The 17,031-nt window shown below is 40.0% G+C and overlaps 1 protein-coding gene across 13 annotated transcripts in view; it reads left to right on the top strand.

The window, feature by feature from the left end:
* Window positions 1–17,031, top strand: part of Osbpl6 (oxysterol binding protein-like 6) — a 134,291-nt gene that overhangs the window by 63,695 nt on the left and 53,565 nt on the right. For 10 of the 13 annotated variants that reach the window (XM_013512645.1, XM_005373388.2, XM_013512663.1 and 7 more), the window contains 6 exons: window positions 4,319–4,411; window positions 10,188–10,310; window positions 12,298–12,351; window positions 13,400–13,513; window positions 13,627–13,797; window positions 16,759–16,891. In XM_013512645.1, coding sequence (XP_013368099.1) covers window positions 4,319–4,411; window positions 10,188–10,310; window positions 12,298–12,351; window positions 13,400–13,513; window positions 13,627–13,797; window positions 16,759–16,891 — 688 coding nt within the window. Of the gene's footprint in view, window positions 1–814; window positions 959–4,318; window positions 4,412–4,443; window positions 4,504–10,187; window positions 10,311–12,297; window positions 12,352–13,399; window positions 13,514–13,626; window positions 13,798–16,758; window positions 16,892–17,031 lie in introns of those variants that run through there. The other 3 variants (XM_013512653.1, XM_013512678.1, XM_013512652.1) reach the window with 3 other exon arrangements.

The raw sequence follows: 17,031 nt of genomic DNA, 5'->3' as shown, positions 1-17,031 counted from the left end.
CTGAGGGCTTTTTCTACTAGAAATTGCTGTATTTTTTGTCATTTAGCCTTAGCTTTAACTTCTATAAAAGGCAATATTTAAAAGCTTGGATTCTGAACTAAAATCTTGATTCACATTTCTACATCAGCAGTTATTGACCCTGTGCCTCTCTCAGCTTTGCTGTGCTTCACCGTTTAATCAGCCATAAAATAAATTTAATAATCATTACTCAGGGGTCTGTGTGGAGATACAACCAAAGAATCTATGTATAGCATAGACGCCTGGATATAGAAAGCACTAAATAAATACTGACTGTCATCATCTTCATCCCTTTGTAGGTTGCTAGAATCACTGAAATAATGTTGCTATATTAAGAATAGCTATAACTAGAAGAGAGATAATTCTAATAGCCAAATACTTGCAGAAAGTACGTTAGAAGTTTCTAAATTGTTTTGGATATATTCCTTTGAAAACATTTTATATTATTTATGAATAAAAAATACCTTAGATAAGATAGATGAACAATTTCCGTGGTGAGCAATGGCTTGTCTTTATTACTTGTATGTAAAGCGAATCTACAAAATTTTGTAACCACATCCTAACATGTTTCCAGAAACTCCTTACATCTCTTCACAATGAACTTAAAGTGAGAACATGATGAGAAACCCCGTGCAGCAGACCTTCTGGCTCTTATTTTCAGAGTCTTGTTTCTCTCTATGTGTGTCGCATTGAACCATTCAGCTATTAATAAGTCCCATTGTCTGTGTGTTTACCACATCTTTGGTACAAGGAAACTGGTATCCAACAGTCGTGTTGGCAGATTTCCACCTGCTGCCCAGGAGGTACTGAGACCGGTGAATGCCAGCCCGGGGAACTTGCTTAGAGTAGGCTAGAGGGCTGCAGGGAAGTGTAGGTTCTAGACTTTTGAACTGAGCCAAGCATGTCTCAGTGCTCTCTGGGCAGAGGGACCAAGAGGTGGGTAAGTACTGCCATCTTCTCTGTGTATTCTCAGTTCTTTTAAAAATTGAGCTGCAAATTAAAGTGGAATTTTAGTATTTGAGAGGAAACTCGATTTTAAAAGAACAATGAACTAGTTTATGTAATCCTTTATTTAACTTGCTTATATAATGTGTTTAACCCCTTCAGGAAAGTGGGATGTGTTTTCAAATTACCATGAAAGCATAAGAAAATAGCTGTCTTGTGCAAAAAGAAAAATCACAGTACACATTATGATCTTAAGGGAAACCAGGTGAAAAGAACTAATTTTGTAATTGTATACGTTACAAAATCAAATTTGATGTGTTCCTCATTGACCACTCGTAACTCCAAATCTAATCTTGTGGGTTAATTACAAGAGCCTGGTAATTAACCCACTGGCTTTTTCATTTTCAAAAGTCAGGTGTTTTAAATGTTTTCAAAAGTTCCATCTGTTTTCAAAAGAGCTATGGTTTTTATAATTCCAAAATAAGCTAGAAGGTAGTTTTATGTCTAATCATCTGTTCATAATAGGAAGGGACTGTTCTCTACAAATTAACCAGAAAACACTGAACAGCTCAGAAACTTTTTTTTTTTTTTTGGCTATTGTAGTGCTTGGAACTGAACCCAGGCCCATATAGATACTAAGCAAATGGTCTGCTACTGAGCTGTGGAGTGTTGTGCAGGGTGGGATGCATTGTGGGTAGAAGAAATGGTACCATGGTGAAGAGGGTCCAAGACTAGGTGTAGTAACTTAAAACTGTTCCTATAGCTGGTGACAATAAAAGTATAACATTCAAGGTACTTATATATTTTATGTAAAATATAAAGTGGTTACATGTTTTATTACATAACTTTAGGTATAACTTTTAGTTTAAAATAGCGTAAGTTTGAAGCCGCTCAAGGTAGTAAGGTCATTTTTCTATTTAGGATAGATAACAATGATTAGTTTCTAATAATATACAAATATAAGACAGGGAAGTTTATAAAGAGCTACTGGCTTCATTATATTGGAGGTTAAATAAAATAGCTTATTTTTAGTTAATAGTTAAAATAATGGGAATAAAGTGGTATTTTTATAAATTGTGATATTTTTCAGTGGACTGTATATACGTACTTGTAATAAAAATACTCATTTACTTACAATGGATCAGTAAACATTTTTAGATTCTTTGCGCCTTGGCAAATCATCATGAGGAGTTTAGATATTTCACTCAGTTTTACTTTGTTTTTTTTGTTTGTTTGTTTGTTTTTTGTTTTTTTGTGGTATTGGGGATCGAGCTCACAACCTTGCACTTGCCAAGCAGGCGCTTATGCCACTGAGCTACATCCCCAGCCCTTCACTCAGTTTTAATACGCACTATACTATGCTGTATTAAAAATGAATGAAATGAATGAACCTCTTCCTTTTCTTGCATAATGCAAACTGTTTTTCAGAATTGGATTACACATGTGAGTTCTGGATCATGTGGTACCTCACCTTGCTGACCCACAAAAGCTTGGCAACATTTGAAAAAATCCTTCTGCGTCTATAGAGACAAAAGTCATGTTTATCATGCTTTAAATATACCAAGCATTTCTATGTCTGTGTCTTGATATGGAAATTAAAGGATTTAGTTTCCTTTTCCTGGCCAGGTTGCTTAAGTGAATCCTTCTTTTCCACCTACATAGTTGCTAAGGTCAGGTTTCTATCCACGTTTTCCTTCTCTTACTGTGTCTTCAGGGGAGAGAGGGCAGTGGCTTGGTAATGTATCTGTGCTTTTCTGCCCAGCAACCTGAAAGTGTAGAGAAGGAGGGAGTCTTCGCAGAGAAGCGCAGACCAAAGACACCTGCCAGGATAAACTGAATAAGCAGAAGCAGTAGCCACAGGGAACACGGTGAACCAATGGGTTCACAAAAAATGTTCAGTATTATTTAGTTTTAGTTTTACTTTTTGGTATGACAAGACCTCCCTCTAGAACCTAGACATCACAGGAACAGTTCTCTTGTCTTCTTTCCTCTCCTTGTTCTTCTCTGTCACTTTCTGTGTTGATGTCCAGTGATGATTGGCTGATTCATTGAATAAATTAATGACACATGCTATTAACAGTTTTTTGATCTTCTGGTTTATTATGTTTACTTGGCTAAAATTTTTTATATTCTATTAGATGGTGAGGGAACTTGCTACTAAAATGTGTGACTTCTATACAATTCTAACTCGATGTAAAAAAAATCATGTTAGGGGAACTTTTTTTTTTCCTAAGGAATTATCTCAAATTATAAAGTAATTTGTAATTCAGTGGTGGCAGAAGCATTTTATGTTTTTCTGTACGGTGACACCTGTATACCTTTACTGCCCACGTTTCTTAGAAAATTTACTTCATTTTTAAAAATACCTCTGTTGGTGTTGTCTTCATAGAGTTTATATTAGGGAGGGAGGTCTTGCTCAGATATACTTGATAAACACGTAAGACAAGGTTTGTTTCCCACATAAGCTTGCGTCGTGCATCAGGCAAGTTTGAGATTATTAATGAGCAGATTTGTGTACTTTAGCTTGAGGCAAATTTAGTAGCTTTAAAGAAATTTTGAAATGTGTTAGTTAAAAAAATGCTTTTCTTCCAATGAAGCATTGTGAAAAAAAGAAGGAATAACTTATATACATATAGGAACACTCCATTTTAATAATGACCACACATTTTTAAGTTCTAGAACCTAAGCAGTTCTCAAACTTCTAAGTCTCAGGAACTCTTTATGCGCTTAAAAAACTGAAGACTTTTATTAAACAGTTGTTGTTATTTAAAGGATTGTGTTTATCGATATTTACAGTATTAGAAATGTTTTCTTCCTGATGTACAAATGATCTTCATAGTCTTTGAAAAAGACATATACTTTTTCTTGCGCTTGATATGTTATTTTCTTTGTGTACTTCTTATAAGAAACTCTAGAGACTAAACAATATTAAGGCCATGGACTTTTTGACCTAGACCTTTCCTTTTATTTATTGGCATTTTCTGTTGGAAACATTTAAAAAAAAATATATGTCTGTGTAAAGCTAATTAGTCTACATAGTAAATGTACCATCCCCAAAAAGTTGTAAAAATGTCTGACATACTTAATTTTTTTGTGTCCTGAAGTTTTTCCAGAACTGCTACTCTAAGATCGGAACTAGCTTTGCAGCTGATGCTTAGCAGTCAGTCCATAAGAAGGAAGATAAAATCCTCACTGACATATCTCCCTGCCTGCTGCGCTTATCTTTGGTCGTGAAGTACTTGATGCTTTTGACCCCACTTACTGTCCGTGCTGCGGTCTGTGTGATCTCGCCTGCATGTCCATCAGTATGAGGAACAAGTGTCTAACCCTGGCCTGTATTTCCACTCCTTTTCAGAGTATCCACATCCTGGAGAGGACTGGTTCCTCTAGCACCGAGCCCTCCGGAAGTCGGCATTTGCTAGAACCGGAGCCAGTCCCCCTCTCCAAGGTCAGTGACAGATGTCGTTCTTTCTCAGATGGAGTCCTGCCCACCTGGGGCCCTATGAACTGTGAACAACTTTTACACCTGGCTCCCCGAAGGTAGCTGTGACACCAATCGCGTGGCATCTCTTCCAACTTCCTTCTTTCTACCTGCAGTACAGTGTTTCTCCACCATGTGAAGGACAGAGCTGATGAAAGTGTAATTTATATTGGATTTGCAGTGATACATACAGAGGACCAAAATTATTTTTATTTTAAGGGAAAAGGAAAGAGAAAGTATTGTTATTCCCTGTAGGAGGGATAAGTAAATATTTCTGTGCCAAGGTAGTGGGAGAAAAATCACTGGGTCCAGCAACAATCCTGATAATAGTAGCTACTGTTGTTCCCCAAACTCTGCATACCAGGCACTGTGCTGAGGGCTTACATACATTACCCCATTGAATATAATTCTTAGAAACAGCTCTGTGTAAATATTTGTTATCTTTTACTAAAAGGGAAACAGATTTTTTTGCCCAAGTCAAAAAAGCTGTTAAGTAGCACAGCAGAAATTCAAACTTAAATTTGTCCAACTCAACAACTGATACTTTCTCGTGGTCCACAGCCCGCAAGGTAATGGTACCTGCACGTGGTGGCCTTCGCACGGTCCCCGTGCTGGTCTCCTCACCTCCAGGAGAGCACTGCAGGTCATTTGTTCAGATTTGACTGTTTCATGGGAGCCAGAGTTCCTTCCTCCTCAGCCTGCTCCTCCTTAGATTAGGGAAGTGTCTATATCCTTTCCTGTCTCAAAGGTGAAAGTCAGTCAAGGAGGTAGCGTCTGACGTCTGACTGATCCCCATGCAGCCCTGGAGAGGTTCAGTGGGCTGGCTCCCTCCTGGAGGAACTCTAAAAATAGAGTGCATGTGGGTTTTGAATTCAGTTATAAAAATAGCTCTTTATTTCCAAAGATAGTTAACTTCTGAATATGTTAGCTGATCCTTCCATTTTGCATTTCCTACGTGAAACGTAATCCGTGAAATGAAGAACACATTACTGTCTTAGTGCTACGGGATGTACGTGCCTCTTTATACTTTGAAGACTTTAGAAGTACTGAATTCATGCTGTCAGGCAGGAGTAGATTACTAAGCTAAGGAAAAGGGGAATCACCAAACCATAAATATAATTTAGAGCAAATAAAAGTGGTTGACTCCTATTTGAACAGCAGATAAAGAGCAAACACTTGGTAAATACAATTCATGTACCTCCTTGAACATCAGTTCATTCTTACCATTAGCAAAGGAGACAGCAAATAAATATGGAGCAATGGAAAAGGCAGCTGACATTTGTTGAGCACCTATTTTGTACCAGGCACTATATTAGAACATGTCACCTTTAAATCAGCTAAACAATTTATTGAAGTCAGTACTAATGTTCTTGTTTTAGTGATAACTGAGTTTATTTCCCAAGCATAAAGGCCTCAAGTTGGTCAAACACTAGTTCTCCATAGAAAGAGCTGGCTATTAGCCTTGCTCACAGCAGCTGGGGTGTGGTGGGTCCATTAGCCCAACTGAGAAATTCGGGTGGGGTACCAACAGCATCCATGCCTCATTTCTCTGCATTTTGCTGCCCATTTGGATCTAGCTGTAGGTCTAATAAGCCCTGATTGTTTTTGAATTAGAAGATACAGAATAAATTTTGGGGCCTCCTGGAATTAGAGGCCCCCCTCCAATCCAAGTACAGTACCACAGAGGGCCAGTCCAGGTAGCATGGCACCTCACTATCTCTTGGCCCTTCTGAGAAAAGGTAGACTTCCTGGACACTGGTTAGCAGTGGAAGAGTTTTGTTCGAAGTACGCATTTTCCTGGATCAAGATTTCTTTTAAATTCTCTGCTTGATGCCTTCAACTCTTAGAGCTTTTTTATGTAGACCCTGCCTCCACAACCTCCCCCACCCACCTGTACACACATGCACATCCATGGAGTAGATCCCTGAGAATGGACATGTCCCCCTCTTTTTCAAGTGAATAGAATTAAGCTATTATTAGATTATTTTTTGCTTTTATTCATTGTTACTAGAGGAAAAGTATTTTGAAAACTTCTAGAATACTAAAAATGTTTGCATATCTGACTTAGGTCTAGTACTGACATGATCACATTAGGACTTTTGTCTATTTCTGTTTTAAGTACACCTAGGAAAGTTGGAGAGATTCAGCAGAAAGTAAATATCAATTGAAATTTCAAAAGAAATTCTTCAGTTGTCAGAAAGATACTTAGTTTTTTATGCTCGACCTAGTTTACTAAGCATAGTGGGAAGAATTTCAACATGTTAGATAAAAGAACATAGGAGATTCTATCTTGTCCTGAGACGGGTTATGCGTTTATTACAGAACTTGTTTGTAACATTATCATCAGCATTTATAATTGAAATAGGGAGAACGTTGTTTGCTGCGGTTGTGTCCTCTGCATCTTTGTCAGCTTGACAGCTTACTTAATTGTAAGAACCAAATCAGAATTTTTTTTCTCTTTCTTTTGCTAGCAGAGGAATATTACATCAAAGAAAATGGAATTGTTGATTCAGAGTTGCAGCATTTATGTTACCTTTTAGCCTTTTGCTTTTTCTGTCTTATCCCTATTTTTCCCTCTTCAGTTAAGTTCCCAGTGAAGAGAAAACCTCTGATAGAAACCGATAGCCGTAGTTCCAGAGGGACAAGCTGTTACATTCTGAGTTAATTCAGGGAAAAGGAAAAGAAATACATTTATACCGATTTTTAAATGTTTCCATTTTTACTAATTATGTATAGTATTCTCCAGCTTACGCACACAAAATCAAAGTTACACACTAGCCTTCAAATAAAACCTAGCAGAAATAAAACTCTATTCTACTAGAGATTCTACCCATGGATGAAGCCACTAAGAGAAGAAATGTCTTTATATACTCACTTGTAGGAACAGAGAATACATTTGCAGATTTAGGGAGAATCTCGTGAATTCTATTCATCTAAGGAATATATTTATACATATATGGAGAGTTATTTTAATTTCTTAATTGTATCACACTTCTAAAAAAGAATCAGTATAAATCCATCATTTTGTGGAACAGAGTCATTACCTACTTTTCTGGTAAGAGCAGAAAACCAAAATGCTAGCCTTGTCATAACTTATTATTTTTCTTATTATCTTAATGTTATTTATAAGCAGTTCTCACTTGTTGAATTGCAACCCATATTAAGACGCCTTCCCCTTGGTACTGGATGATGTACTAATACTACTTGCATTTGTGTTGTCCAAAAGAAATATAGTTTCTACAGCTTGAAATTATCTCATCAGAAACACTGTTTTTTTAAAAAAAAATCACTGTATCTCATTAATAGTTTTCACCAGATCAATCACATTTCCTCAGAATTATCTTCAAGTAGAAACCTGTTCTTGGGTTACTAAAGACCCTTTCGAGACTCTGTCATGCCACCAAATGAACACCAGTAGGTATGTTTCTCCAGCGCGCAGTGCGTAGTGTCCTCCTCAGGGATGACCTCGAGGATGAACAAAGTCACAGCAGTCTCAGGTTGGCTTGGGGGTGGGCTTGGGGAGAGCAGAGGCCTGGTGTCAGGTGTAGAGGGCTGTTTAGAGGGCTCCCGGCTTTATCGAGGTTAGAATGAAGCAGTGTTAGCCATTTCTGAAACAGTAACTTCATACGAAAGTCCTTCCCTATCTACACACACTTGAAGTTAACACTGATTAAATGTGACCACAGGGCAAGCAGGCTTCAGGAGGGAAAGGCTGAGAAGAAGAGCGGTGAATACTCAGTGACTCCCTTCCTGGCTCATGGCCCGTATCAGTAGCTGATGGGACTCCTTTTCCTCCGAGCCTCACCGGAGCCTCATATTCCCTTACAGGGTTTGGGCAGCCACCACCGCCTCCTTGGGCCAGCAAAGCCTTGTGCCCTGAGATGAATTCCCTTGGCCATTCCTGCTGAGCCCATTGTTCTGTGGACTAATGATGTTTCAAATAGACCCAACCTTTTCCGAAGGCCGCTTCCCAAGTCAGTTGGGAAGGGGCCTGATGCAGAGCACCCACCTTCCCAAAGCTGAGGTGGCAGAGCAGCTCACCTGAGAGGGCTTGTCCCCCTGCCCTGCGTGCCCCTTCCTGCCCCCCAGACAGGATGTGGCCGTAGTGCCAGGGCCATGAAGAGCCTGTTCCTGCCTCACGAGCTGCAATCTGCTTACTTGTGGAAAGGGCACATTGTGGTCCAGGGTGTCATGCCGGAGCACTAGAACATGGACTGCTCTGGTGTTTGCCAGGTCAGCGGATACTATAGAGTTACATAGGTCCCTAGAGACTCTCGATCCTAGCATTTTCAAACCCTGGCTGTTATAAAAGCCAGGTGGGTTTGCCAAGCTCAGTGGGGATGGTGGCAGACTGAAGACAGGCATCTTTCATGCAGACAAGTGTCGCCAGATCTTTATAGGCATTCAGAAAGTCTGGGAAGGGGGTTGAGGATTTAGCTCAGCGGCACAGTGCCTGCCTGGCAAGTGCAAGGTTGTGAGTTCAATTCCTGGTACCGGAAAAAAAAAAAAAAGCAAGTCTGGATATTTAAAATCTAACAAAACATGTCTCGTGAAAGAGGAAACTGTACTGCCAAGCGTGGTAGCGAACACCTGTAATTTGGGAAGCTGAGGCAGGAGGAAGCTCACCTCGAGTTCAAGGCCAGCCCAGACTGCACAGTGAGTTCAAAGCCAGTCTGACTTTTTTTTCCTCTTCTTTTTAAAATAAAAAGAAAGAGAAAGAGAGAAAGAAAGAAAGAAAAAATTTTTAAAAAGCTAGTCTGAACTACAAAATGAAGCCCTGTCTCAAAAAAGAAAAAAAGAAAAGAAACAGATTCAATTAGTTTTAAACAGAACGATGAGAGTGTGGACTCTAGAACTAAGGTTCTTTTTTTTTTTAAATTTACTTTTGTTTAGATATTGAGGGTTGAATCCAGGGCCTTGCAGACAGATGGTAAGCACGCCTTCTAGTACTGTGCAGTCTCCCAGCTCTCCTGTCCAGCTCCATGGCCTTACAGGCTGGTACTCCTTCCACAGGCTCCCAAGGGGACGTGTACCTTCAAAAGCCTGAAATTTCTGGTGTGCATTTGATAAACGAGATGGTTTTTTTGTTTTTTTTTTTTTTTTAAATTACAAATGACTCAAAGCTTTTATATATATATTTATTTATTTATTGGTACCGGGAATTGAACTCAGGACCTGGCGCTTGCCTGGCAGGCGTGTGTGCCGCTGAGCTATATCCCCCGCCTGATGAACAAGATATTTGATGGGCACTTGGAAATGCAGCCAGCCACCCCAGGACAAAACATGACCACAGTGCTGTTTTTTTCTCTTGGTAGCAGGTTACAAGCCACTTTCAACAACTGTAGGCTTTCTGTTCCTACACAGAAGGCCAGGTCTGCACTCTATTCAAACATTTGCTATCAAAATGGCCACATTCTGAGACTTACTCAGAGAATAACTGGGAAAATTCATCTTAAACATTCTGAATACAGGCAATCAAAATTCCATTCCATTCACATAGACAAGGTGGCCCCTGTGGGTCTCTGAGGGGCCCCACTTGCTGCCAGATTACTGGGAAACTCATTTTAAATTCAGTTGAAAGTGCCTAATGTGTTTATGTTAGAATGTGCTCCAGGATGTGGCTTATACTTCTGGTGAGTCAACTTGCTTCAAAAGTGACCTCTACTTAAAAATCTGCTTTCAGAGTATCGTCAGACCCAGAAAATGAGATTGTTTGTTTGTTTGTGTGTTTGTTTTCTCTCAGGAAGCTGACAGCTGGGAAATTATAGAAGGGCTGAAAATAGGCCAAACCAATGTCCAGAAACCAGACAAACATGAAGGCTTTATGCTGAAGAAAAGAAAATGGCCTTTAAAAGGCTGGCACAAGGTAACGATTTTATCAGATTCAAGTTGTGATCGTCTTTATAAAGAGGATCTTACTTATAATTAGGTGGGAAGCCATGTTGTATGTATAAAACTAATTTTTAAAACCTTATTTTATGGATTTTTGTCGGGGGACTTGGAACCAGGAGACAAATTCAGCACCTTGCTTGCCAGGCAGGCGCCGTGCTGCTGAGCTGTACCCCTAAACCTTACTTTAACCATATGAGTTACAAGCTATTATGCCTATTTGAGTCTAAGGTCTGTAATATATATATGGAAAAATACTTTATGTGATATTTAAAACCAAAATTATGCATATTATTGTCTAACCTGCTTTAGTATAGATATGTTCTCATTTTTATGAATATGAGTTTTTTTAGTGTGTGCATGTAGTCCATTGTATGGATTTATACTGTATATGCCACCATTATTAATCTGATTTCTTATTGCTAGATGTGCAAAGCTTGTCTAGTTTTATGCTGTTATGATGTTGTGCTGAACATATTTATAATTGAAAATTAATTAGTTCCTTGGGATAAATTCCTACAAATATTGTTACCAGGACAAATTAAATTTGGAAGATTGCTGATACTGAAGGTTTGTTTACTGCCCTTTGAAGTATACTTCATTCCCTCCCTCTGAATGTCCTCAAATACAGATAAGTATGCGGCAAGTTTCTGGACTATGCCTTTGAACATTTTGCTGCATAAAAGTGGGAGGACCCCCTCACACTGCCTCCTGCTCTGCAGGACCATCGTGTACAGATTCAAGCATTAGTCTGTTTAGTTGCCCAGTGCAAAGTGATTTGAGTCATTGAGTATTTTTCAGTTGAGATTCTTTCTCTTCATATTTATTTGTTGTCCCCCAGAATGTGAAACAAAGGGTCGCAGTGGCCTTTTGTGAGTTCTAGGCAGAGTAACCTTGCAGCTGACCACCTGCTACCTCAGCGGATCTGAGTTCCTGAATCACATGAAAACATTTCTGCCCTGTCATTTTCCAGCAACAGAAAGACTCCCTGCTGTAGTGAACTAGAGGCGGGTAGTGGACCCATTGTGTGATTGGGACCTGGGCACTAGTCTCTCCTGAATGCCTATGAAGAGAAATCAACAGCAGAGAGTTCCCACTCCATGCGTATTTGCTGAAAATTGCTACATCCCATTCAGACTGGACTAGAAAGATCTTAGAGGAGATGAAATTGCCCCCCAACAGAAATCTTGTTTTGTTTTGTTTTTTATCCTTAATGCAATTTGGAAACATCATTAGCCTCCTTTGGAATGCAAGCATTTGCTAAATGGATAATGTAAACATATTGCTAAGATCCCTTAAAATTTCAAGGACTTAATTTTTCATTGATCTACACAACTAATTCCTGTAATGGTCATGAGCATTTTCAGAAATTTTGCACGGTACAGTATGCAGGGGAAATTCAGGAGTTTACCTCCAGGGTAGAACTTTCCTGCAGATTTGTGTAGAGATCCTCCCAGAATCTCTATAACCTAAACCAGATTATTTTTATATCTCTCTTTTAAAAACATGCAGCATTAGTGGGGTGTGGTGGTGCATGAGTATGATACCAGCACTTGGGAGACTGAGGCAGGAGGATTTCCATGAGTTTGAGGCTAGGGGACATAGTGACTTTAATGCCAGCTTGAACTACATACGGAAACCCTGTCTCAAAAAACAAACAAAAAAAAAACAACTATCCATGGTTCATTTAAAAGGTCTTACGGGCAGGCCATGAGAGTCCCTCCTTCTTAAGAATAATCACGGTGAAAAAATTCCATCCCCATTAAGTTATGTGTTAACAAGAAAACAACTCTGGTAGATTAGTAGCATTGACCTCAAGCTCTGATATCCTTGAGATTTAATAATGCACCAAATTCTATATTAAAGTGATCAACACATTGATAATTACAAAGCACACTCACGCTTGCGAATATTTTATGTATTTCCAAGTACAGACAGTAACTAGGGGTGTTTGGTTCTTGCAGCGATTTTTTGTCCTGGATAATGGAATGCTAAAATATTCAAAGGCACCTCTTGATGTAAGTAGCACACAGGATATGTTTCAAAGATTGAGCTAGGATTCTGCTTGAAGTGAGTAAACACTATAATTGTACAAGCCTTGTGCCACAGTTACTAATTTTGTGCATGTTTATGTTTGTAGTATTTAACAAGCTACTAAACCTGCATGTTCCAGAGTAGTGTGTTTTATGCTTATCCTCGAGATAGCATAAAACCTCAAACTAGTGCATGAAGATTTAACTTAACTATTTGATGTATGTTATTAAAAATAGAAGCTTAAACCTAAAAGTGACATATTGACAAAATTGCTCTTTCTCTCTTGGGGAGAAAGTGCAAATATCCTTTTTTTTTTTCACCTCTCAGTAAACTCCTATGTGCTTTTTTGAGGTGTAGCTCAATCTTTGTTCTTGTTGCTGTCCTCTTATAAACTGTCTTTTGACTTCATTTCTATTTCATACATCCTTTTATCTTGAGAATCCCAAATTATCTTTCATATTTGAAATAGTTGCTTGCGCACAAAGCAGGAAAAATCTCCCTGCTTGTCATCCTGCCGTAGGGGAAATGACAGAAGGCTCAGATTTCAGTTTGACCCATCTCTGCCACTGAATCAGCTCTGCCCTTGGTCTGAGGGGGGTGCCTAGGAGGAGGAGCCATCTGCTCCCTGCTGTCAGGTCCCAGCTGCCCTATTCTGCCCTAGCAGCTGTTTTCCAGCTGACTTTTCAGGGATGCTCTGGGTCGTGGGTCAAAAGTTGACCACAGCTATTTTGGGAACAACTAAAAATGCCTTTCCGAGGGGATATTAGCTGTGCAACCTAGAATTGCGACCAGTTGACTAGATTACTGCAAAAACAGGAATAAGATGATAACAGTACTCACTGACATTAGTGGGAAGTCACAGCAACTTCACTTGTCCTCAGTTGAAGGACCATAACTTCAGAACCTTTATTAAAGAGGTGCGCTACTCCGTTTTCCATAGATAAGTTAAAAGCTGAGCCTCAGTCATGTTCAGTGGGGAAACACATCAGACCAGGTAACCTTCTAGCCTGTTTACTTGTCTTTTGATTTCAGATTCAGAAGGGGAAGGTCCACGGGAGCATAGATGTCGGGCTGTCTGTCATGTCGATTAAAAAGAAAGCTCGGAGGATAGACCTTGACACAGAAGAGCACATCTATCACTTGAAGGTGAAGCCGCATTTCAACAGTCTCTCTGTCATTAGCAGAGGAAATAATTTGCCTGCGCCTGTGGTGGGTAAGAGGCTGATTTCAGTCACTGCTCCTCTTGCTCCTGGTTTCAGGTGAAATCCCAGGACTGGTTCGACGCCTGGGTCTCCAAACTGCGCCACCATCGCTTGTACCGGCAGAATGAAATTGTGAGGTCGCCGAGAGATGCCAGTTTTCACATATTTCCTGCAGCCTCCACAGCCGAGTCCTCCCCAGCTGCTAATGTTTCTGTTGTGGATGGAAAGGTATGGCCTTGCTCTATAAAAATCTGCCTGCAAATTGCCAGAAAGTTTCACAAACACGTCCTGGGTCTCTCTTGAAAGCACTGGAAGTAGAAGGTTGGGCTTTGTGAACTGACTTTTAGAAGACAACAGTGACATTGGCATCGAAGAGGATCACAAATATGGATTAAGCAGAAATGGGGATCGCCTAGTGCGTTCACAGGTATTTCTCCTGTCTGAGGAACAGACCAGCTCCTGCTTTTCTTTCCTTGGTAGGAAAACTGAGAAGAGAGCGAGCACTTGTTTGATCAACACTCCGAAATCGGGCGCATTCCTAGGTGGCAATAGGAAGACCCTGGTTCTAAAAGTAACTTGCTCTCTCCCCTTGAGCTGTCACAACATACGTGACCCAGAGAGAGACTAGTAAATTCCCTCACGAAGTTAAGGCAAGTGAGACAGAGAATGTGACAATAACATAAGTAGTAACCTATTTCGGTCACCAGGTACTGTGCTAAGCGCTTGACACTTGTCCATCTCTAATCTTTCCTACAGCCAAAGTTAAGAGATGATAAAGAATTTGAATTGGAAAGCTGGGAGTGGTGGCACATACCTGTAATTCCAGTATTCAGGGAGGCTGAGGCAGGAGGAATTCAAGTTCAAAGCCAGCCTGGGCAATTTAGTGATTTAGCAAGAGCTTGTCTGCAAATAAAAAAGTTCGAAAAGGGGACACCGAGGCTGTAACTCAGTGCAAAGGCCTAAAGTTCAGCCCCTAGTACTGCAAAGAAAAACAATTATTTGTTCCCAAATGGCATAGCTGTTCCAGGATCTGATCCTGCATCTCCGTTTCTGAAATCAGTGCCCCTTCCATTATACTAGGTGCCTCATAGACAAGGGAAGCTGAAGTTGTTCCTTGGACTGGAATGAGAGTTTGTTTTCAGTGACCCTAAGAGAGTGTAGGTGTTGCCTGTTTAAACGTCAAGGTTAAGACAACAGGCAGAGAGAGGCAGTTGTTTCTGCCTTTGATTCAATAATTAGGTTTCTGAAATGTAGCAACACTGCAGGGCCCAGGGGTGCTGCGGCTTCGCACTTGGCACCTGAAATTGAGGACAGAGACAGCTACCCAAGGATTGAGTTCAAGAACGTTTCCATGGAGATTCTGCTTCTCCGCTTCCTTCCAGAGGCGTGCCCGTAGCACACAGAACCAGATTTCCTTTGCAAACTGTTACGAAACTCCATAAAGAAACTGCAGAGCTAACCAAATCAGATTCAAAGAAACAGTACCCTAGTCAATTTTTGGTTATTTTTGTGGAAATTACTAAAGTCGTTTTTCTTAAATCTCCTTAATTGTATTTGACAAGGCCCTCAGACCTTTTATTATTTCATTCTGGCGATAGCCTTGCTAAGGACTGCTTAATTATCTTTCTCCTTGAAATTGGATATGAGGTTAAGCCTAATAGCAACCAATTCTGAAATAAAAGGAAACCAATCAGAAGGTCAGGGCACTAGGAAGTTTCGAAGCTCGTAAGTTCCCAAGTTAGTCTCTGAGTGTCTCTAGGCTTCCCAGAGTTTGTCCAAATGAAATGAAAAATGCATTCCAAGGGGCTGTCTTAAAAATATAAAAATTTAATTCTTTGGTTCTTTCAACTTCTGGTTGCATCTTTGGCACAAGGTATTGACAAAAGATGCCTTACTTTCATCCCGCATCTTATTTATTAAACAACTGGGGTGATATTTGAGAATCAGAGACTAAAATCAACTCCTCCCCTACTGTTTGCCTTGGAATAAGAAAGTTCTTCAACTGTGATTTTTACAAAAGCTCATTTGTGCAGTTGCAGATGACGTTATCTGTAAGATCTTACTCAGTGAAAGCTTTCTATTAGGTTTATTAAAATGCAATAAAGACTGAAAAGAGCTTTTTACCTCCTTGCTTTCCATCTACATGTCAGATTATGGGGCTCCTGAATGTTAATCAGTTTGTGGCTCTGTGTGGGTAGTAAATAAGTCTGGGTTTGCTAAGTGTATGCATCAGTCATTTGATAATGCTTTAGAAGAGATGCAGTCAGTTGTAATCGACTATTCAAGTCAAATATGGAATTTTAAACTTACAGCTTCTTGGGCAGTACATTTCTGCTTATTTTACTGCGTGTTTATTGCACTCACCCAACTGCACATTTCACACAACTTTATTTCACATAAAATCCTTTCAGTGGAAAGTAAATCAGCTATAGATAATAGCTTGGCAAACCTTTGTGTATCATCTTCAGTATGCATTCGGAGCATAAGGCTGCATATTGGTGCATAATAGATTTGGGAATCACCTGTGGTTGATAAGACCTTGAACTAATCATAGAGCACACAGAACTTTGCAAATGCAAGGCCTTAATTCAGGAGTTAAGAGTTCTGCAATAAAGCCACGTGTTGGCACACACCTGTAACTTCGGCACTCTGGGAAGCTGAGGCAGGAAGATCACAAAGGTTGAGCCCAGCCAGGGCAACTTGTGAATTAGTAAGACCTGGTCTCAAAATTTAAAAACAAACAAACAAAAAAAAAAATTGAGGAATAGGGCTGGGTAGGTAGTTAAGTTCAAAGACCATGGGTTCAAATCTCCAGTATCAAGGAAAAAAAAAAAAAAGAAAAAAGTTCTGGACTAAAGACACTGTATTAAATACAGATTAACTGAGTAACTTCAAATTATCAGGAATTTGAGTTGATGTTGAGATACAACATACTTGAATGCTGTCCCCTTCCTTGTGTGATGGAGCCAGCTGCTGAGTAAAGGCGCTGTTATTATGACTCTTGTCTTCCCTGAACACTTAACCACATTTAGCAAAGAGGTTTCTTCCATATTTTGAACGTGTTCTCTATTCCTTTCTTTAAAAAATAAATATTGCTTTGAAGATACTGGTATTTTTTAGCAACCATTTAAATGTACCATTTCCACCGCGCACGCCCATCCCCTTGGGCGCTGTCCCTGTCCCCTCTAGGTGCAGCCGAACAACTTTCCGTGGCAGTCCCCGCTCCCATGCAGCAGCAGCCTCCCTGCGAGCTGTACGACCGGCCAGAGCAAGGTGGCAGCCTGGCTGCAGGACTCCGAAGAAATGGACAGGTGTGCAGAAGGTTAGTTCTTGCCATGTAACCTAAGCCAACGGAAACAAAATGAAAACCACTATGGTGAATCGCCGGTACTGCATCCTGCCTGGACCCTTTGAGAGCCTTCATCTGTCCTTGGTTATTTTTCTACACTAGATCCTTCTATA

The sequence above is a fragment of the Chinchilla lanigera genome, unplaced genomic scaffold, assembly GCF_000276665.1.
Source record: "Chinchilla lanigera isolate Chin_1 unplaced genomic scaffold, ChiLan1.0 scaffold00002, whole genome shotgun sequence".
Taxonomy (NCBI): Eukaryota; Metazoa; Chordata; class Mammalia; order Rodentia; family Chinchillidae; genus Chinchilla; species Chinchilla lanigera.
The sequence above is the reverse complement of the archived record's forward strand: the minus strand, read 5'-3'. Positions and strand labels throughout refer to the sequence as shown.